The sequence below is a fragment of the Pipra filicauda genome, unplaced genomic scaffold, assembly GCF_003945595.2.
Source record: "Pipra filicauda isolate LSUMZ 115617 unplaced genomic scaffold, ASM394559v2 scaffold288_size945232_pilon, whole genome shotgun sequence".
NCBI classification, from domain to species: Eukaryota; Metazoa; Chordata; class Aves; order Passeriformes; family Pipridae; genus Pipra; species Pipra filicauda.
The window spans coordinates 768,040-790,270 of NW_024104407.1; the positions used below are offsets into that span (position 1 = coordinate 768,040).

A 22,231-nucleotide genomic window follows, 5' to 3' on the forward strand; every position below is an offset into this window, starting at 1 on the left:
TATAACATGCAGCAACTTTATGTAGAAGTATGTACTCTAAATAAGCTGTATTTCAAAAAATTTTTAAATTGATATTTTGGAAAGGCTGGGGTATATTATGTGAGATAGTGTTGACTTCTTTTTTTTTTTTTAATCAATAAATACATGCAAAGTGCTGACTAGAGCAGCATTTTTTGCCATTAATATAACTAAATTCTTTATTAACCTGGCCTTTTAGAACTGTGCTTACTTTTTTTGTTTTCTAATAACTTTGTTATGATATTAGTAAGTATGTGAATATCAGATTTCTTAAAACTTCCTTGACGCTGTGGTTCTGGATAGAAGAAAATGTTTCCACTGCACAGTGGGGATTGTGGTTCCAAGCAGGCACAGATACCAGTGCTTTGTAGTGGAGGGGAATGGTAGTCCATAGTTGTATATGCAACACCACTCCCTTTATTTATTTACCAAGAGACTTGCTTGTTGATTCCAAGGAAATGAAGAAAAATTAAGCTACTTGCTCCAACAGAGCAGTTAATGTACTGCAGAGTGTAATGGTTTACTTTTCCTCTCTTCCAGAAGTCTGTATGTCCTTCGGTTTCAGTTACATTATTTTAATTTGCTGTATTGTGAAATTAGGAGAGAGTGTTACTTCAACAACGAGTAGTTATTCTTTTAGAATGCTTTATAAGTCTGTAGAAGATTATTAAGCTCAGAGCAGTACTGATTTTGAGGCTGTTTAACTGAGCAAATTAGCTTTAGTGCATAAATCCTTAGGGGTGTATACCCCTTATCACAAGCCGGGATGGAAGAAACAAGAACTTAGTATGTTAATTTATTGAAGGCAACCACTTTTCACAGAGCGTGAGAAAACTGCAGTGCTGAAATCCCTTTAGAACAGTTCTTCCACATTCCTGCTTGTTATAAATAATTATGAAACAGGTCCACCAGGTGCCATTTTAAAATATCAGCATCTGCCATCAAAAGTGTTTACAGTAATTTAGCACTTGACTGTGTTTAAATAGTTGCATTCATAGTCACTCACGCAGAACTGCAATAGAAATAGTGCACAATGAAATGCAGAAAAAAAAATGGTGAAGCACTGAAAGAGGAAATAAAATCTTCGTCTGATACCTAAAAAATGAGAGTATGCTCCTATCTGGTAACTTCAGTCTGTCACAGCATTTCTGTGGTGTGTTTGGAGACAAGACGAACTCAGAAAACTTTATTTGAATAACAGTAATTTTTCTGAAATGCTTGTTTTAGGGAAAATACACCTTTTAAAAAAATTCTTTTATTTGATCAGTAACTTAATGATAGGTGGTTTTAATTTCTGATAGTTTGCTATTACAGAAGTGGAATCACAAGTGTAATTTTCTGCTTTTAATCTGGTTTAATGCTAGCCTTATTTTAGCTAGAAACTGGGCAGTGGTGGTGCAGCCATAGGGAGGGTTTCACAGCATTTAAGCCAGTCAGTTCTGTAATGATCTCTTCTTTTCCTCCTGCACTGTTCCTCCCTATTATTCCACGGTGAAATGGTTCAGAAAGCTAAATGGGTTTGTAAATATTTATTTTAGTTTTGTTTTGGGTTTTATTTTACATTGGTTTTATTATGGCTTAACTATATAATTTGCTTTTTATGAACCAAGATAAATGCTAATGTCTTCTCAAAGAAGAGTGTTAGGATCATTAGTGTAACATTTAAAAGGTAGGAGTTGCAAAAACCGTCCTGGCTTCATTCATTAAGCTAAGGTTTAAGACTAAAACTGTTTTGAAACTGCATGCTGAGTTTAAAAATTACCACTGTCAGTTTAGTTCCCAGAGAGAACTACAGATGGTTTCTTTCTCAGAATGAAAGCTGTAGATTAAAAGAAAAATCTTTTTTTGACTACTTATTCTGTTGCAGGAGTGCTTACTGATATCCACAAGTCAATGCATGACTTATTTGCTGTTAATTCCTTATATCATAGGGAGAAACTGTCGACAAAAGAGTGCTTTATTGCTCTTTATTTTTCCTCTTAAATATATTATAGCAGGAACTTGTTAGAATAGAGTCAGTGTTATTGACCACTATATCAATGTATAATGCACAGAATAATAATAGAGACGCTTTGGTATTTTCATTGATTTTAATGTTTTATCCATATTGGCAATATGCTGAAATGTTGGTGTTTTATTTCACTGCAGTTAGTTTGTAGATTCATAGATCATGGGGCCAAACTGAAATGTTATGTTCACATGCTCTGACCTTGTATGTGCTGTAGATAAAAGAACTTTATTTGGTAATTTACTATTAAGCCCAACTTTTGACTGGACTTATGGCTTGTGTTTTAGGAGACCTGTCACCTGCTTAAGTATAGGTTCCTCTGGAACCTTATTAGAAAACTTCACTGGGTGGTGAATTTTCTCTGCTAAATAGTTATGGATTAATCTGTTTTATGGAGACTAGTGTAATTTTATGTAATACTTCAGTTTCTCAAAATATTCAGAATTAAACCAGATGCTGTTAAAGCTGTGAATGAATTTTAATGTTTGTAAGGAGCATTATCAATGTACTCTCAGGTACACATTATATGTTTGGGTAATGTTTCATAGTGTTCATTAGTGTACACTCTGATTATTCATCTAAGAGGGAATTTACTGTTCCCTAATTATTTTTTTATGACTCTTAAATTCTTCTGAAGTAGTTTGGATAGTGTTGTGACTCTTTGGGCTGCCTCTGTTTATTGTGCTCTTGCCCACTTGCAGTTGAATTGGTGCTTGATGCTCCCTGATCAGCAGTTCTAGAGAAGATGTTTAGGGGCTAACAGGTTGCAGTCAGCCTCTGGCTGCTCTTTTGGAACTGACAGAAGCAAAAACCTGCAGCAGAGGTTAGCATAAGCTAACCCACACCAGTTCCCAGATGATCTCTGAGAAAGTTATCCCCTGGAGAAGAGCCCAGGAGAGTTAACTCCTGGAGAAGAGGTGAGGAAGACGACTTCTTGTCATAGGAGTCATCAGAGGCAGGTGCACCTTAGCCAAAGTGAAGAAGAAAAGGAGGGTGATAGTTCCTGGAGATTGTCTCCCCTAGGAGGTGGAGGCATTCCTCTGTGAACCTGACTGTGTCTTGGGAGGTTTGTTGCTTGTCAGGCACTTGGATCCAAGAGGCTGCAGAGTCTCCCTCAGGCTACTACCTCTTGTTGTTCATTCGTTTGGGCACTAGTAAATGTGACCTGGAGTGTATAAAGAGGGACTACAGAGTTCTGGTGAGGATGAAGGGCATGGTGCCCACAAGGTGCTCTCCTCTGTCCTGCTGGTAAAGAGGAAAGCTCAAGGAGGACTAGGCAAATTTTCAGATCAACATTTGACTGCAGATCTGGTGTCAGAGCCAGGGATTTTGGCTTTTTTCACTGGGGGGGTCCTCTTTGAGGAACAAGGCCTGCTGAACAGGAACAGGATTGTTGAAGTGGGACAAGAACACTGACAACAAGCTTCTAACCTTGTGACAGGGCTTTAAGCTAATTATGTCAGAGAAGGGGTGCAATAATCAGGAGAAGGGCAGGCACATGGGACAGTGAAGAAGTGTTTAGAGAACACTTCTATGTTGAGGCATCTCTCATCTTCCCCATGTAAAAATCAGTACACAAATGCATATGAAATGGAAAACATGGACTTGGAAGTCTGTGCACAGTTGCAAAGCTGGGACCTCACTGGGAATCCCAAGACTGGGGACTGCTTGCATGACTGATGTGCTGTAGGAAAGATGGACCAAGAAGGTGGGGAAGAGAGGTTGTGCCCCATGCAAAATAGGGGCTGGAGAAAACACTGGGAAGGGAATGAGAAGACCAGCCATTGTGTTTTCAACAACTGAAATAGAACATTATCACTGGGTGTGTTAATAAATTAACTTTGTGAACTGTTATGAAAGCCAAGATTGCCAGTTCATCTTCGTATTGTGTATGGAACATAATTTCCATATACAACCTGGGGAGGTTTTAACATTGGTGTGAATCACCATTTCTCTATATCCATGTTTTTCTCTGCTGAGATTCCCTTTAAGAGTGATGGATTGGAACTTTAGAACTTTTTTTTTATGTACTCCACTAGGAATTGAACTGACACTACTGCATATTGCATATTGGCTACCAAACAGACATGAGATGTTCAGATGGTAGTGATTTTCCATTCTTAACTGCTTGGGTTTTATTCAAAGAGATGACCTAGAGGTGAGACACCTCACTGTGTATCCCAGAGTTATCTGATGTTTTCTGAAAGGTTTAGGGCACTATGACTACCTTATTTGACTACTCTGGTCACATACAAGAAGCAGAAAACTTACAAGCTTTTATGAATATCTAATTCTCATCAAACTAGTATCTGTATAATGTTCCACTCCTGAATTCCTCCTGAATAACATGTGGTGCAATGCCCAATGAAACACTAAGAACAGAAACAATTAATACTTCAAAAAATTTAACTCTGTCTTAAATCAATAGCTCTCTGTTGGGTAACTTCCTAAGGCTGGGACATTTTTATGAGGAAATATCACTGTCTATGGCATATTAACATTTTATAAAAGAGAGGCAATAAAAATACATGTGTAAAAACTATTTGTTTTAAAAGATTACACACAGATACTGATCCGCCTCTTGCCTGTTTTCTCTAGCATGATCTTCAGAAAGCTGTAACATTTGGGTAGACCTTAAGATTTAATGATAGAACACAAACATGAACATGCTTCAGTAACAATACACTATCAATTGTCACTATTGATTGTATGCCAGGAGCACACAGACACTATAGAAAATACGAATTTGTAAGTATTTTACTTTGATTCTGCTTGTTTTATCCTCCTCTACTTTTCTTGATGTAGGGTGTTTCATGTTATGTTACTTGCATATTTAGTACCTTTTTTACAAGTTGCAGTGTTAAATGGTATCTTTGTTAACCTCGAAGTTTCAGTGAAAGTCATAACAAATTGCACAGGTAGTAAGGACCTATGTATAGTGCAGTTGCATCCCTTTGAATTGAATACAATCCTTTAGGTGAGGCTTAATCATACCTTATTAACAGGATAATATACTCAGCCATCTGGGCTTTCAGAAATACAGTCAAATTCTGGACACTAGGAACTTGCTCACTACGTAGTGTTTGCAATGCCACGGCTACAGTGTTCTAGCTTTGATGTCGCTTACCTGAGCAGTCTGACTGGAAGGAAGAGTCTAATTATACTAGAACATTTTGGGAGGTGTAACTTTGTTGTTTGTCTGTTGGTGTCCTACCTGAGTCCTGCAGGCTCATTTTTAGTGTAATTACTACCCTTTTGTGGAGTTGGGCTAAATTCTTAGAGTGCTGGGCCAGCTTGCACATCTGCTTGAGGAACATTGTTGCACAGTGAGAACCAAAGATATTTCAGGATTTACGCTGTCAAAATAAGGGCCCAGAGTAAATACTACCTAAGGAGAATTAGGGCCATCTTATGTTTATTTGAGGATTTTTAGTAGTAGATTATTTGTAAAAGAAGAAAGTATATTATATGTTAGTATATTTTTGTTTGTTTGCTTTTTTAAATCAGTGGAAACAAGCTGATGAGAGAAGATACTGTAAACTTTGTTTTGTAATCTGTTTGTAATTTACTACAAGATTGTACTTTGCTTAAAGACTGAAAATTTCCCAGTTGTTTTGGACATGTATTTCATTTATTTAGATGTTATAGACCCTGTTTCGAAGCCTAATCTTAGGTCTTCAGAACATTCTTAGTTTTTTGCCAAGGCTACTCTTCTGCATAATATTTAGATTATCTATGTTTTCTTAGTTAATAACCACTAAACCCTCTCTTTATATCTGGGCTAAAATCAATCTCGCTAATACTGGGTAATTAAAGAAAGACTTGAAAAATAGTGTTGGCCTCCACTGCTGTCATAATCCCAGATTCTGCTCCCATTTACTGTAATCATGATAGTTGCTTATTCTCATCATGGCTCTGTTTGAGCCCTGTGCCTGTAGCATTGCTTGTTTGTTTAATTGTTCAGCCGGAGAAGTCAATTCTAAAACCAAACATGTGGAACTTTTCAAACATGTCTTCTAACAACCTTTTTTTTTTCTCTGTGATGCTAATAAAATTTGTATTTAAGTTGCTTTGATTTCAAAAATGTATTTTGTTGCAAAAGCAAAGACTAAGACCTAGCATGACATAACCTCTTTAGCAATCGATAATTAACTGTCAGGAGAAGATCTGAAACTGCTTCAAAAGAGGCAAAATAAAACTACTGAGTAGCTTGACCTCAGGCTAAAATGTCTGCAGTTAGTTCTGTCATTGCTAGAAATTAATTCATAAAGAATTTTAGGGATAATGGAAAAAAAGGTTTACCATTCTTCCAAATCTGAGTTGAAAGGAATAAATAAAGGTGGGAGGGAGGTGAGGAGAAAGAGGCAAGAAAAAGGAGGAATAGCACTGTGCTGTAATAGATTTCTATTAGTGAGTTGCAAGGTCCCGATTAAAAAAAAACAAAACAACAACATAACACAATAGTGGGGAGTTATCCAGTTGACTTTGAGAAAGAGAAGTGAGTTTAAGTAGATATTCAGATGAAAATTCAAAGTTCATGTAGTTTCTTCCATTTTAAAAGGAGATAATTCAGGAAATTAGAATTAATACTGGTAAGTTAAAAATCAAGGGATAAGATTATTGGTGGAATTAGCAGTTCTGCAATCTCTCTCCCTGAGTATATATTTTCTTAAACTTTTACACGTTCTTTGTTGTTATTCTTAGCCCCCTTATTTACAAATACTTCTGCTTCTTAAAATACTAACCAACTAATATTTAGATTTAACCTGGTCAATTTTTATTGCTTCATAGTCCTATCTAAACATATTTTTTCCTTCATTAACATAATGTGTGATAAATATGTAATAAAATTGATTGTTGTTCTAATGCATTCCTAACTCCTATTTATTTTATATTGACTGCACTAATTAATCTCCATCATTGTTTCACATGCTCTGTTGATGTACTATTAGTTGTTAACTATGTATATGTATGCTATATATGCAAAAGTACTTTCATATCTTTAGTGTAATGCTTTATGAGATTTTCTAAGAATAGTCAGACACAACACATTATTTTTATTGTTATTTTGGCTAGGTTATTGCATGTACGTATTTCTCCATAATTGAATAATTAAAAAAAAAAACACCTCAAGGGATTAGAATTCATAGAAAGAAAAACATGAAACTAACTATAGCAGTAGTTTGCATTAAAAATGTTTAGCTCAAAAATACGTAGCATTAACTATAACGTAACAGAAAGGGAGGAACAGAACATGAGGGACCTGATGATTCATTGAGATCTGTTACCTGCAATTTCAGGTAAATGTCTCATTACAATGGTTTTATTAAATTCCTCAAGTTCTGTTGTAGTCAGTTGGATACTTTGCTTCTGTTCCTTCACCTTGATCAGAACCTCACCTTCTGAAGGTTGTAAATTTTTCTGCATTTTTAGACTATATTTCTTCAGGTTTATTTTGCTCTGTTTTGTTCTTGTGCTAACACTGTCCTTGAGCTTGATGTTTTTTGCTCTGATTGCTTTTACCCCATGATATATTTATAAAGAGCACTCATATACCTGCCCTCAACCTTTGACTAAACTTTCAATAGGTTTACATTTCTCTCTACATTCTCTAGTTAACACTTAACAAATTTTTTCTGTTTCACTTGTGATTTATCATTCTTGAACATGTCTGATCAGAAGACAGAATTCCAAATCACATCTTATTAATGCTTTATGCAATAAAATTAATATTATATTTCTTGAAGATGAATTTGATTTATCTTTCAAAACTGATATTTGGATTAAAAAAATAGTCCTCCATTTCAAGACTGTTCTCTATCTGTTCCTTGAATGCTCAGAAGTATGAAGTATATACTGTTGTAAGTATAATATATATTTGACATAGTTGCAGCTATTCTAGAAAGTTTGATAAGCATAATTTTGCAAGTATCACAGTGAGAATGATCTGATTCTGATCTTGTGTACTTTGTCTGTATTCACTGAACGTAGCCAGACATACAACACTAGAACCTTAAAAGAAGCTGTGCTTTATTTGGACATGTAATCTGAAGTGTGGTTACATTCAGTGTATCCCAAAATTGATATCTGTTCTAGAAACGCTTAAAAGAGTAAATTACCATTTCTTAGCTTTCCATCCCTGTGTACAAGTTGGCCCTGTAGCATTAGCATTTAAAGCATTAAAACCATAAGTTTGTTAGAGCTATTGAATAAAGCCATCCATGAAAATACTGGGATTCTTTCCTAGTGCTCCTATGCTGCTATTGTCATAAAACATTCCTGGAATTAATATCTGAGTAGTGAAATTATGCTATCCGTTTGTTTCTGTGAGAGAAGACCATAGAGGAAATGATTTCAGGTATCCCATGTATGCCCTTCCTTAAAATTTGCCTTTCTGATACAGTACTAAGAAGTATTTCCTTTTTCCAGGCGTAGAGTAAAGCATTAAAATGCTGCTATTATGCTGGCCACTAGACTGTAATTGTTATAATGTTTTAATATTTATGGCTTTCTTTTAATATATTAAATAATGTATTGCACATTTGAAATTTGCTGTATTTATTTTAATGTTTGATACACACATAATATACCATCTGGCATCCCAGTCACATCTGGCTGCTGTTGTTGCATATTTACAACTATTCCAGCTTGCAGGGAACTTTTGAAGTAAGTGTTGTAGAGATAATGTCCTCAAAGCCAGTCTGATTCCACCAATTTCTGTAGCACTTTCTTCTCTTTAGAGTCTCACCTGCTCATCAGCATCTACATATACTTATGTTTAATCAGGCTGAGGCTTGCATTGACTAGAAAAGGCAAGACACCTTCTGCTGCCTGTTTAAATAGGGGTCACTAAAATGTTGATTTCTTGGTCTGTACAGTATATGTTACTTACTAGACATCTTGCTTTGCCCTTGAGTTATTTCTCTGCTTCTCCAACACTAACCATGTATATAATTGTTGAAAAGTGAATGGAAGCTTACATTTATGCAAAACATGGGCAGGGTTTCCAGCCGAAAAAGTATTAAATGCCTTAGAGCGTGGGCTTAAGAAGTTCTGACTGTCCAGTTATCTTCCTCAGATAATTGCATTTAAGGTTTTTCTTCTTAAATTACATAACAGCTATGTTTAAATAACTTGCTGGAAGATAGAAAACATGCAGTAAGCAAGCCTTTGGTCAAAGCTTGCATTTTCAAGAAGTATTGGCATAACACATTTTAGACTGGTTTTCCTCATGATCAGCCTAAGGAAAAAGATCAGCACATTAGTCTGTTTGCTGAGTTCTTGGTGAAATAATCCTTGAAAAGTTAGAAATCTGTCCCCTACAGCATTTACAAGAATTGGTCTAACCTATTTTCTTATCATTTGAATGTAGGAATAATCACGGTTGTATATAAAATCTAAACACCTGGGTTTCAACTTTTTTAAGACGTATGTGTATTTTTTAAAAATAAATTTTAGTGAGGATAGCCTTTTCCTATCTGCTACAGTTACCCTACAGTTCTTAAAGCCTTCATTTTTCATTTTGATACAGTTTTTGTGCCATACATATAGAAGCCAATATTAACTAGGTAATTGGTCTCTTCATTTAGATGCAGGAGTAACACATGCAGTGAGAAAATTCAAGATGTATTGCCAGGGGACTGAGCAAGAAACCTCTTCTTTGAATTTAAAACTGACACATCGAATCACTTTGTGCAGATTAATTCCTGACAGGGATTCTTTTTGTTAGATATTCCATATGTAACTGACCCTTAATAGGTATAAAGTTCCCCAGTCTCTTGTAATAATATTGAAAGATTGTCTGGGTTTTTGTTAGTTGTTATTAATCAAACTTGCATACCCTGTGGAAGTGTGGTCTATTGAATATAAAAATTGATATCTGTTGTATCAGCAAAGAATACTCTGGCCTAAATTAGTGAAAAATGGGAATTATCCTTGAAAGTACTATTGTACAATAAATGTTGTAGTTTTTAATGGAATCTACAAGTAATTTTATACCTGAAGTTTACTTAAAGTTAAGATTATTTTTTTTCTGCATAGAAATTAAGCTACGTCCCTTAAACTTTCTGCTATTTTTAAATAAATGTAAACAAACCAAGAACAGTTTAATTTTGGTTTACATACGAATAAGTCTATTTTGAACATCTTCTTGTTTAGGTGCGGTTTTTTTCAACGTTTTGATTTTCTCAGATTTGATAGTTGTCCATGAGGTTCTAGAGGGGAAGAGTACAAGCTGCATGTGCATGCACCATTCTGTTGTGTCAGTTTTGGAACACATTAACTTGCCTCAGTGTCAGAAATAGCGCATTTCAGATGGCACTAAAAGGAAGGTATATACCATAGAAACAGAATGCCTGTACTTCTCAGTACTATCTCAGAAGAATGCCATGTTTCCAGTGCTTTTCTGAGTACATTTGAAGAAATACTACCTTCTCTAAGTGTTGAATCACCCGTTCAGTATGCATACTGATCTCTGTATTGTCTATTCAGAATTGGCTATTTAGCTTTCTATTGCCCTTTTTAATTCACCTTGTATCATTTTATCTTTATGAAAGGTATTACAATGAAATAGAAGTAATGAATTTGTCTCCATAAGAAGTTATAAAATCTTTAGTTACTGGAGTTGAGTCTCTAATTTTTTTTGTAGTTACCTGTGCAATTTTTCTAGGTGAAATACTTATAAAAGTAAAGTGGAAAATGCACAGTATTTTGAAATATCATCCCATTCACTTTCTCAAATATTAGCCTGTTTACAGATATCTCAGATATTCTTAGCAAAATTACTGGGTTTGTGCCTGCTAATGTTACCATTTTTGAACACTGTTCTTGACTCTAGATATCAGAGACTGTAACTCTTTTGATCTGTCTTTATTTGCAGGCTCTTCAGTAGGACGTAGGTGGTAGAGTGTATTTTAGTTTTGTTTCCTGTGGCCCTTTCCCCCCATCCTTTACCCCTCACTGCGTTTGTGGGTTTTGAACAATTGAACTGCAGCTTTCAGTAATATCTATCATTTTTTTGAGTAAATTAAAGGTTGCCTTTTATTTGTTATTTCAGCAAATTGATGAGAATCATGCTCAATGACAAAAATATAAATATACAACATTGTGATAAAAATGCTAACATTTGCACCACCACTTTTTAAAACGAGCATTTTATTCCACTGCCATTTTCACTTCATTTCTTTCTATCTCTGTCTTTGCTTCTAAGATGCTTATGTTAGGCCTAGCTTAAGGTGCAAAGGTTGTTGTGGTATTGAATCAATGTTTAATTGTAAGGAAACTGAGGAAGAATAAGGAAAATCTTTACTGTTCTGCAGAGGTATTAAGTCTGATTTTGCAGATTTGAAAACCAGAGATAGTGTCAAGTTCATTTAACCAGGATAGTACTGGCCTATTAGTCCAAGACTCCTTCACACTCATGCAGCAAATCAGAACAAACATTCAGATTTTAAGGTATTTTCTGCCACCAGATTTCTTAATACCAAATACACTTGAATCCTGTAGCACTTAAATTCCAAAAATCCTGACCCGTCTTGGTAATTCTGAAAGGTAAACACAAATGAGGTAATCTTCTGAAGATATTTTCTTCATGCTGATGTTGTGACCTTATTCATCACAGCCTACAAAAGATGGCTGTGGTCAGCATTTTGAAGGTATTTAGTAGTTCTTAACCATAAGGTTTAAAACATTTGTTTTCTTAAGGAAAACTGTTGAAAAATCAGTGACATTTTCCTCTATGTGTTTCATACTGGTTTAGGTGTGTGGGTATTCATATCTACAGAAAAGAAGAAAAAAGAACAGTGCCACTACCTGTGTAGATCACCACTGGGCTGTCCTCCAGGTTTCCACTCTCACTTAATTATCTTTATGTAATTTCTACCTTTTGCTAGCAGTTAATTTTTTAAAATGTTTTATTCTGCAAAAAAAATAGATTGTGATCACCATGCTTGTTTGTGTAGGCCACTGAATGGCCTTCCAAAAATTTTGACTTTGCTTTGTCTTTGTTAAAGAATTTTCATTTTAAATTTCCACCCCATATCTATATTTACAGTTATGCAGTATTTAATAAATTATTTTTCTGCAAGTCCAGTGGTGTCCTTTGAAATTACTTCCAAAAGTTTCTTTCATATTAAATTTAACATGCAATCTACTGATGGAGTGGAAAAAACAAAAAGGCAGAAAATAATTACAAGTTTTAAAAAAAAGTGGAAAAGGTCAATAATTGCAGAGTAGACGCTGCAGTTACTGGCTGACCTTTCAGAGACCCACTGTTTCTCTTTCTTTGAGGTCTTACTGGCAGCAGTGAGTTTCAGTAGAGTAAACCATTGCAACTTCTGTTGTTCCTGCTATTATCATACCATTTGTATAGTGTTAATGTAAACGTAGTTTGTAGAAAAATATCATTTTGAGACTGGGTGGGAACTGAGGGACAAGTTTGTATACATTTAAGAAAAACAGTTTGTAGTCTTTGCCTGATACTCTTGCTTGTTTCGTGGTGTTTAAATAAGAACAAACTGTGTTTAGTCTCATGTTTCCACAATCAGGAAGTTAAGTCACCAGTAAGAGCAAATCAAAGACAGGCCTCGAAATTCTGTCACAGCTTAATGTCTGTAAATAGACTTCTTAGTAAATGACCTAAAATATATGTTTGGAGTAGAAATCACCAAGTTCAAAATTTTCCCCCCTTTTATTTCTTTCACCACCACCACCCCACTTGCCCTAGCTTTAGGGCTAGTGTTTTGAAGATACTTTTACCTAGGGTTCTAATATATCCATTTGGGAATAAAATCTTACTTGTTTTTCTTGCTATTTAAAAACAAGAAGTTTCATTTTACTAGTGCAGTCTCATACACTTTCATACAATTTCAATTGCAGATTTAGGTTCATCCAAGTCAAAACGTAATCAAAATATATGACTTGGGTTTTATGGAAACTCTTTCAAAGTGTTTTGGTGAGCTTTGTCAGACAGATTGCCACAGGCATTCGAACACGTTTTGAAAAGTTCACCCTTGTCCTTGAGGCTAAAAGAGAAAATAAATAAAAAAAACATATGAGTTATGGTTGTACATTTTTAAATGCTTCTACTTTGCCTTCACCTTAGTTACTGCAGTTGAGGTTGGTGCCACACTAGCACTTGCTTTACAAACATTGAAATCTCTCCTGTGATGAGTTTACATTGTAGAAAGTAATCATTTATGTATCACTAGATTCTGTTTTAACAATCTGAGAGCTTCTGCTCTCGAAACAGATGCATTTGGAAATAGCAGTAAGATTTTTTTCAGGAATCGTAATAAATATTCATATTGCATTAGTATCACTAATAAGTCTTTAAAAAAACTCAAACCCCAACTTTCATAGAAGAAATAACAATAACCTCCATTTATCAGGGAAAAAACCCCCCATAATCTCTGAAAATTCAAATCAGCTTTGAGAATCTCAAATTTATTGTGGGAGGGATTTTTTTTTTTTTTTAAATGTTATTTTTTAAAAACTCATTTGGAACATTTAAAACCTGTTGTCATAGAAGTTGGCAGTATTAGGTGAGGTATAGGATTTAGAACTTAGTTTGCTGTGTTTTCCACTTTGTGAATCTGTGAAAAATCCTAGCTCCTTCTGTTGAGGACAAAGAATTTCTTGTATTTTTAGGGCTCAAGTCTTATCTTGCTTCTCAGAACTCTATAAGGTAAAGTATGTTTCTGAATTTGACTGTCAATGTAAAGAAACCACATCAGCAATTTATGTACAGAAATATAATCTTTCTGGCAATGCAGAAGGAATTTAAGCTTTCCTCTTTCAAAGTTACTTTGCTACTAGTTTGATATAAAGAGTAAGTGGAATCAGCACAAATTCTGACAAACAGAACTGTTATTTGGTCAAAGCTTGGAGACAGCAAAATATTATTAAAAAGGAATGGCTATATTATAAGCAGACATTTATTTAAAAATTGGAAGAAACCTTTCCATAAACACTTATAACTTGCACTCTGTGTGTGGCTGTGTGTAAGTAATGTAACACTGTGTAGCAAAATGCTGGATTTTTTTCGTTTTGCTAGACCTGTAGAATTTTTTTTAGTATGGAACTTATTTTATATCATCCTCATTTTCACTCATCTCTTAAAAAGGCATCTTTCTGCCAGGAAGAGCCTGGAAAAAAGACTTTTGAGAGACAGACTGATATTCCAGGCTTTGCAAATATGGTTGTTTAGATTTTGTTGTGATTAAATAATTAAATCTTTTCCTGTTTGCCAGTGGATTTTGACAACTGCGCATGTACCTTTTATTTGTCAAATGGGATGGGTAAACAATTTTTGGCAAGTATAGTCTTTGCTAAATATTCCTTTTATTCTATTCTGTGAGATATTTGTGTAGATAAATGATATTTGCCCATTTGAATACCAGAACATTTTGGAAAGCAAAATAATGAACAAACAACAGAAAAGTCACAGCTGACATTGATGTCTGTTCATTCAGTGTGCACTATTCCCTGTATATAGGCATGGGTATTCTTGTAAACATCAATTACTAGTGGACACTGAGTATAACAAAATGATATTCTAATATTAACAAGACAACAAAATGCTGTGGTGATAGCAAAACACAGCATGGAAGTGGGAATCTTGTAGGGAATGTGCCATTTTTCCAGCCATTGCTAAGTAGAACTAAACCTTCAGCTCTCTTTCATAACTTATCGAGCAAAGGTATGGATATGGGTCAGAAATCCAAATCAAAATTATTGATAGGATTTCTTTTCTTTATTTCCAAATATATATGGACTTTTTAATGCTTCCCTCTTATATTCTGCATTGTAAGATGAGAGAATGAGATACCACCTTGTAGCATTATTGATTCCTTTTTTTTTTATTATTTTTATGAACTCAAATCTTAGCTAAGCCAGGATTGATCTAGGACAGTAAAAACTCATAGTTCTTGGCTTTCTGCCAGCAGTCATGTTAAAACACTTATGGAATTAATGATAAATTTCTTGTACAACAGTGCTTTTACATTTTGATTCACGAGATTGAGTGTAGGAAGTAAATGTCAATGGCAAATAACAAAGTGACTATTTCAAAGAGCTGCCACATGCCTTCACATTTTTACAAATTGTTATTGACTTGAAAGGCTGAGTCAGAGAAACCACTTTTACTGCTGATGTATAACATGGCTATGTGCAAAACCTGAAATCGTCTTTGTGTTCATGCAAAGTTTCTTGTACTTCCTGCTAAGGTCCATAGAGATTTTTTTATACAGTTATTCTCTTATGTAGTTTAATGCCTTGTGAGTACCATGATCCTTTGGTGCTCTACAGACTTCACAAAAAGTATAAGACTAAGTAGAATGTAAAGGCTTGTAGCTATATTGTAGTTTGCCTTCAACAGTTGGTTTTTATGAACCCATTCACTAGAAAAACCTGTAAATATTTTTTTCCTTACATCATTGTTGCTATTAATTGTTAAATAATATGAAGAGAATGTACAAGGAACGACTTGGAAAATGAGGTTGTCCTTATTTTTTATAACTGCAGTATTTATTCAACACAAGCAAATATACCTTTTCCTATGTCTAGTCCTGCTTAATGAGGATCACAGTGTCAAATTGTATACTGTGTGTATTTTAACTCAAGAAATATAGATGGAAAGTTCATGCTGAATGAGGTGACATTAACTTTATAACCTTTGGCTCCTTCTCATTGATATGCACGTTTGGTCTGCAGTTTTGGAACTGATGGTAAGGTTCTAATTAGTCTCTAGAGAGTTCATGTGGACAACAGATTACTCATTAGTCTATCAACTTTGAATGAAGTTAATTGGCTGTTTCTTCTGTGTAATGTGAAAACCGAAATGACATGTTATTTTGCCTTCCAGATGTTGCAACTGCCTGTCCAGATAAGAAGTCCATCTTAATGTATGTGACTTCACTATTCCAAGTTCTGCCCCAGAAAGTCACCATGGAAGCCATCAGGGAGGTGGAGATGCTGCCACGACACACAAGGGTCACTAGAGAAGAGCACATAGAAGTACATGAACAGCATTTTTCACAAGAAGTGAGTTTCACTTTTCTGCTTTCATCTTGCTGCTCTAAAGTGGTTGTTTCCCCACCTACCTACCCCATGAGTTTGATGTTACATGGCCAGTGGAAGGCAAAAAACCCATGGGCATAATGGGCAAAGTCTCTTTGCTCCAGGCAAGTCAAGTGTACTTTAATACTGATTTTTATCTTGCACCAGGCTGTTTTGAAAGTAACTATTCAGCAAATAAGTGCTTTGCACATCTCTTGTGCAGCACTGAGTGTTTTAATTGCGGTAGGGCACCTAAAGGAAGAACAAAGGAACTAGGGAGGCTTTACATTTAAAAATAAACATGGAGATATATTTGTATCTTTTCTAGAGAATAGCAATTGACATTTCTACATATTCATGATACATTTCTAATTTTTTTAACATTTTTTCTACAGGCTTGTATTTTAAGATAATCTCAGTTTACAGTTGGCCTCTCAAAATCTCATGTAATACTGGGAATTAATTTGCGATTGCCAATGTTGGTTATGTTTTTGACTGAAATAATCAGATAATCTCTGTTGAAGTGTTTAGTGAATTTTAGGCCTGGTGTACTTGCCTGAATTTAATCTGATGTATGTTAGTTTTGGAATGCTCACTCTCTTTTGGAGTACTGAGCAGATAAGTATTGGCTCTGTTTATTCAAGATGTGCCACAAGATACTTGCCTTTGCTTGCAAATTATAAAGAAGCTTTAATTTACATTGATATTCTGCTGGTATTGAGTCATGACAGTTTGTTGCTTTTGGTAAGCATGTCAGATTAAATGAGAGCTTTCCTTAGTACCATCCCAATTTTGCCTTCTGAATACAAACATTGTCCTTGAAAAATAACAGTGGTGATGACCTTGCTGCCTGTTTTTCTTCAGTTCCTCTTAAAATCAATACTTCTATAATCCATGCTCCTACCCATGTGTCCATTCTGCCTCTAATTTATTTGTAGATCACAGTCAGTGTACCCCAGGGACCTTCGCCTTCTCCTAAACCGCGGTTCAAAAGTTATGCATATGCACAAGCTGTCTATGTCACATCCCCTGACCAAAAAAGGAGGCAGGTTCCTCCACAGGTCTGTCAATATTGTAATTTTTTTAAAAACCTGCTTTATTAAGCTTGTGCTTGGAGTGAAAGAGCTTGTGCATTTTGCTTACACCTTGATCTTGATGCCCTGCTTTTTCCAGGATTTTTTTTTTCTGTCGAGTGGTTACTTTTTACTGTGTATTTCTGCATGGCTGGCAATAGATGTTATGCTGATTGTTAGGGCTGAATAACATGCAAGCACAGCTGTTATAAAATAATAAACTGCTTCCTTTGTAAAGTTATTTTTCAAAATAGTACATACATTGCCTTAAAAAAGTATTACAGGAACAAATCAAAGCTGTATTTGGCATCTAATTATTATATTTCTGTTTCTGGTTTAGTTATAGAAAAACAAGAGCCATTGGTTTTCTCTTTCTTCTCCTAATCTTTCTTATGTAAGAAAATAGCAAGTGATGGCATTTCTTAGAAGGTTATTGTAGTTGAGAAAAAAAAGATAAAAAGAACATTAAATTTAATATTCTTTATATGACTTGTATTATTAGATTACAACAGTTGGTAATTTTTATCATAAATGGAACCATGCCAGCATTCAGCTTAGGGGGTTAGGTTTTTAAGGTTGGTTTTGTTTTTTTTTTATTATTATTGTTTAGTAGCTGTGGTGGTTTAATAAAACTTGTATAAGCAATCCTTATAATGAGCATTTCAGTAGTTGAATTTTTATAACTTTAGACAAGTGTGGGAGCCAAGGTCATATTGTGTACTGCAATGTGCTTTCCTTTCATTACTTTGGGAAAAAAAGATCTGCATGTATTTGGCAATACAATTTGAGTTCATTTCTGGATACTTAATTCTGTCTAACTTATAAAAAATTATTGCAAAATTATGCTTCAATTCAACACTGTGTTTACGAATCTACACTGTGTCAGGTTTTTTACTGAATAGTGACTTTCTTTAAATGCTCCAGAACAGAAATCCCGTGTGCATAAGCATGAGCCTTGCTACATTATACTAACATCAAAGGGGTTCTAGTGATGATTCATACACCTTTTAAACAAGATGTTTAAAACTGTTATAATTGTTTCGTCCTACCATAATATTAAAAATCTACCAATTTGGCAGAATCTGAAGACCTAACCAGAACTGGCCGTATTGTGCTACAGCTGTAACAGATATTAACTTTTTACTTAAAGAGTACTCATAAACTCATGCAGATCCTGGTATAGGAATCCACTTCTCAAATCTGAATCCTTGAATTCCCTGTATTAACATTAATTAAGGCCCAACAGAAAATGTTTCTGTTGACATGTTTCAGATGGCAGTTACTGTTTAGCAATTACAGAAGGCTTGCCTGGCTTTCCAGCTCTGTATTTTTTTTTGTGTGCACTCTCTGTAATAAGACAGTCTGTCTGGCTTCATTTAGAAGAAACAAATCTTCAAGTTAATTTTCTGGGACATTTCAAAATTCTCATTTAAAATTAGCCTTTCACTTCTGTTTTCTATTTATGAAAGCATTGAGTTTTGTTTTTATGATTCATCTCATTGAACACCTGACCAAAAAGAGTACTGGGTTTACTTTCTATTTTGTTTTATCAGAGCAGTTCCTTATATTGATCCCAGGCAAAACTCTTACCTCACTGCTTCATTTTTTACTTGCTATGTGCCACCTCCATAGGACATAAAGCATACAACCTTAAATGAATTCAAGACAAAAAATAACATTGTAAAACACTGACGTACCTAGAAAAGAAACTTTTTATGATATAGAATCATAGAATCATTTAGTTTGGAAAAGACACTTAAGAACATTGAGTCCAACTTACCCTAATGATGCCAAGATTCCTTCAGGGATGGTGACTCCACCACTTCCCTGGGCGGACTGTTCCAGTGTCACCCTTTCAGTGGCAATTTTTTTCCCAATATCTACTCTGAACCTCCCCTTGCACAACTTGAGGCCATTTCCTCTTTTTCTATCACTTGGGAGAAGAGACTGATCCCCACTTTGCTACAACCTCTCTTCAAGTAGTTGTAGAGAGAAATAAGGTCTCCCTTCAGCTTCTTTGTCTCCAGGCTAAACCCTCCTCCAGCTCCTTCAGCTGCTTGTCATAGACTTGTGCTCCAGACCCTTCACCAGCTCTGTTGCCCTTCTCTGGACACACTCCAGCACCTCAATGTCTTTCTGGTAGTGAAGGCCCCAAAACAGAACATAGAATTTGATTTGTGGCCTCAGCAGTGCCAAGTACAAGGGGACAATCACTTCCTTGGTCCTACTGGCCACAGTATTTCTAACACAAACCATAATGCCATTGGCCCTCTTGACCACCCGGACACACATTTGGTCCTGTTCAGCCAGCTGTCCAGGCCCTTTTCAGCTGGGCAGCTTTCCAGTGCTTCTACCCCAAGCCTGGAGACTTACCTGGAGTTGGTGTGACCCAAATGCAGAACTCGGCACTTTGCCTTGTTGAACCTCATACAATTGGCCTTGGCCCACCAATTCAGGCTGTCCAGATCTCTCTTGCAGAGCCTTCCTACCCTCCAGCAGATCAACACTCCCACCCAACTTGGTGTTGCCTGCAAATTGAGTGAGGGTACCCTTCATACCCTGTTGGGAAAACAGTGCTGAAAATGTAAGCGATGAAAAAAATTGGGATGAACAAAGTCTATGTATATTTTGAGACTGGTACTTCTGTAAATAAGCTTTTGACAAGCCTGTCTAAAAGGTCAAATGTGAGTCTGGCTACCTTTAATTATCAATTCTTCAAAATCAAGCCCATTCATCTCTATCATTGCAGATTTTTGTTCTTTTGACAGGAGTTATGTATTCTACATTGTGTTATATGAAATACAGAGCTTGTGTGCAGAATTATTCTTAACACTTAAACTGACTTCAGTATATTTGAATTGAAATAAATTGAGATGCACCAGTGGTAAATGAGGACAGTGTTCACTGGCACATGATGATTTGATTTGGGACTTAAGAATTAAAGGCTTCACCTCAGGCCTCACCCTCGTCATTAGTTTGTGGGAATTTCCTAATCCTCCAGTCATTACTGTTGTTTTACAGAAGTATTGTAATGCATTTTTGCTCATGTTCTCTGAGGTTTTTAATATGGATTTTACAAAGTTGCTGTACCAGTCTTTCTCATGTACATAACTATAGTAATTAACTTGGAAAGTCACTAAAAACCCATTACAAAATTAAACTGAACTTATTCACACAATACAGGATCCTTCTGGCAGTCTTGCTCTTTTGATTTTGGGTTTTCTAGACCCTTAATTTGCCACGCTCTTGGTCTTCTGCTGGCAATTTAACTTCTTTAAAAGTGTTGCAAGACCTTCTCTCTGAGACCCTTCAGGGTTCATCTGTGCCAAACACTTCAGTGGTACAGCATCACAGAATTGCTGTATTACTTTCCTTTGAACTAAACCAGACCTTTCTTTTACCTAGAGGCTGTGATCCGAATATGTCCTGATTGCCTTGTGGTAAAGTGCTCTTTGGAGAGGCATCGGAAGACAGCTCTCATAAAGTACAACCAGACAGAAATTTAGTTTAACTTCTTGGTAGTGTTTCTAATGTAAGGTATTCATCACAGAAAATATCCCATTGCCAGCATTGGGGGGATTTGTGGAATAATTTAAAGTAGAAGTAAGGAAACTTAAGAAATACTGAATTATCTGCACATTTAATCACAAGGTCATGAAGGATATAATTTGGACAACAAGTATAATCCCAACTGTTAGCTTAGGTGTTCTCATTTAAATAGAAACTTGTTCCATTCAGAAAGCTAGAAACTGTTTCTACAGAGCTAAGTAAAATCCCTAAGATTTAGACTAACCATAATAAAATAGCAAAAACTGCTACAGAGGACAAAACAAGGAAATGAAGAAGTGGAAAAATGAAGCTAAGTACAAGTCTTCTGGATTTCTTAGGGAGCTCCCCTGAATGCCATGTCTTCAAGGAACAGTTTGCAAAATGATGAAGCAAACAGTTTCAAGTGTATTTCATATTTTCAGTAACAGTCTAGCAAATTGATGGCTTCTTCTCCAAACCTGCAGGGTTGTCAGCACGCCAGTTGTTTCCTGTCACTGCTTTGTGTATAGACTCCAGCAGCAGTTCTAAGTTTTGAGGGATTTTTTTTTATTTGAATGTACACTGTAGACTCATTTTTCAAGAGCTTTTGTTGTCAAAAATATTAGTAGTCTCATGGGTTAGTGACAACCCATAGTGAATCTGGATCCTGATATTGAAGAATCCAGCGAGATCAGAGCTTTTAGTCCCCTTGTTTATTCACACACTGACTCATTTGGTTCTCTCCATAGCTAAGTCCTTGAGGTCTCAACTTTCCCCTCTCCACTTACCCAGGCAGAGGTTGCTGCTGGTCCAGGTAGGCCAGGCAGAAAGTTGTATCAGCTTGAGCTGTGTCACTGCCTGCATTTAGAGGTGTTGGACATCCCTGGCCAAGATCCCTAGGCATCCCCTGCTACTTGTCTCCACATATCTCTCTGTTGACTGGCAACAGGTCATGAGGAAATGCAATGGAACTGTCTCAGGGAAAGTTCAGACTGGACATTAAAGAAAGGTTCTTCACTGAGAGAGGATGGTCAGTGAATGAAACAGGTTCCCCAGTGAAGTAGCATAGTACCAAGACTATAAGAGTTCAAGGAGGGTCTGGAATTTACTCTTAGTCATGATCTAGTTTTAGGTAGTCCTGTGAGGAGCAGGGAGATGGACTCGATCCTTGTAGGCCCCTTCCAACTGGAGATATTTTATGATTCTTTGATCTACAGGGTCTCCTCTCACTTCCAGGATCTTTCTTCTAGGCAGCATCTTTTCAATCTTATTTCCAAATCCTATTCTCTTTCCTGGCAGGTATTTTTCTTTTCAGAATGTCTCTTTTCATCAGTAGGTCTTCTTTGCATAACCATGTTGTCCCTGCCTAAACAGTCTGGGCAGAAGCACAACTCATGATCAGCCTCATAATTAGTGCTTCTGTCTTACGCCTCTTCAATAATGGGAGGATTCAGAGCGTACTCCTTTTGTCTAGAGCATTTGTTAGCAAAACTTAGAATGGCTGGGAGCTGGCAAGTAGGAGGAATCAGTCATGGAGTTCAGAAGTGAA

The 22,231-nt window shown here is 35.9% G+C and overlaps 1 protein-coding gene across 2 annotated transcripts in view; it reads left to right on the forward strand.

Annotated features, from left to right (window-relative positions):
- LOC113988582 (dystrophin-like) overlaps nucleotides 1-22,231 on the forward strand; it is a 463,871-nt gene that overhangs the window by 305,881 nt on the left and 135,759 nt on the right. For both annotated transcript variants that reach the window (XM_039382875.1, XM_039382874.1), the window contains exon 8: nucleotides 15,888-16,066. In XM_039382875.1, coding sequence (XP_039238809.1) covers nucleotides 15,888-16,066 — 179 coding nt within the window. The remainder of the gene's footprint in view (nucleotides 1-15,887; nucleotides 16,067-22,231) is intronic.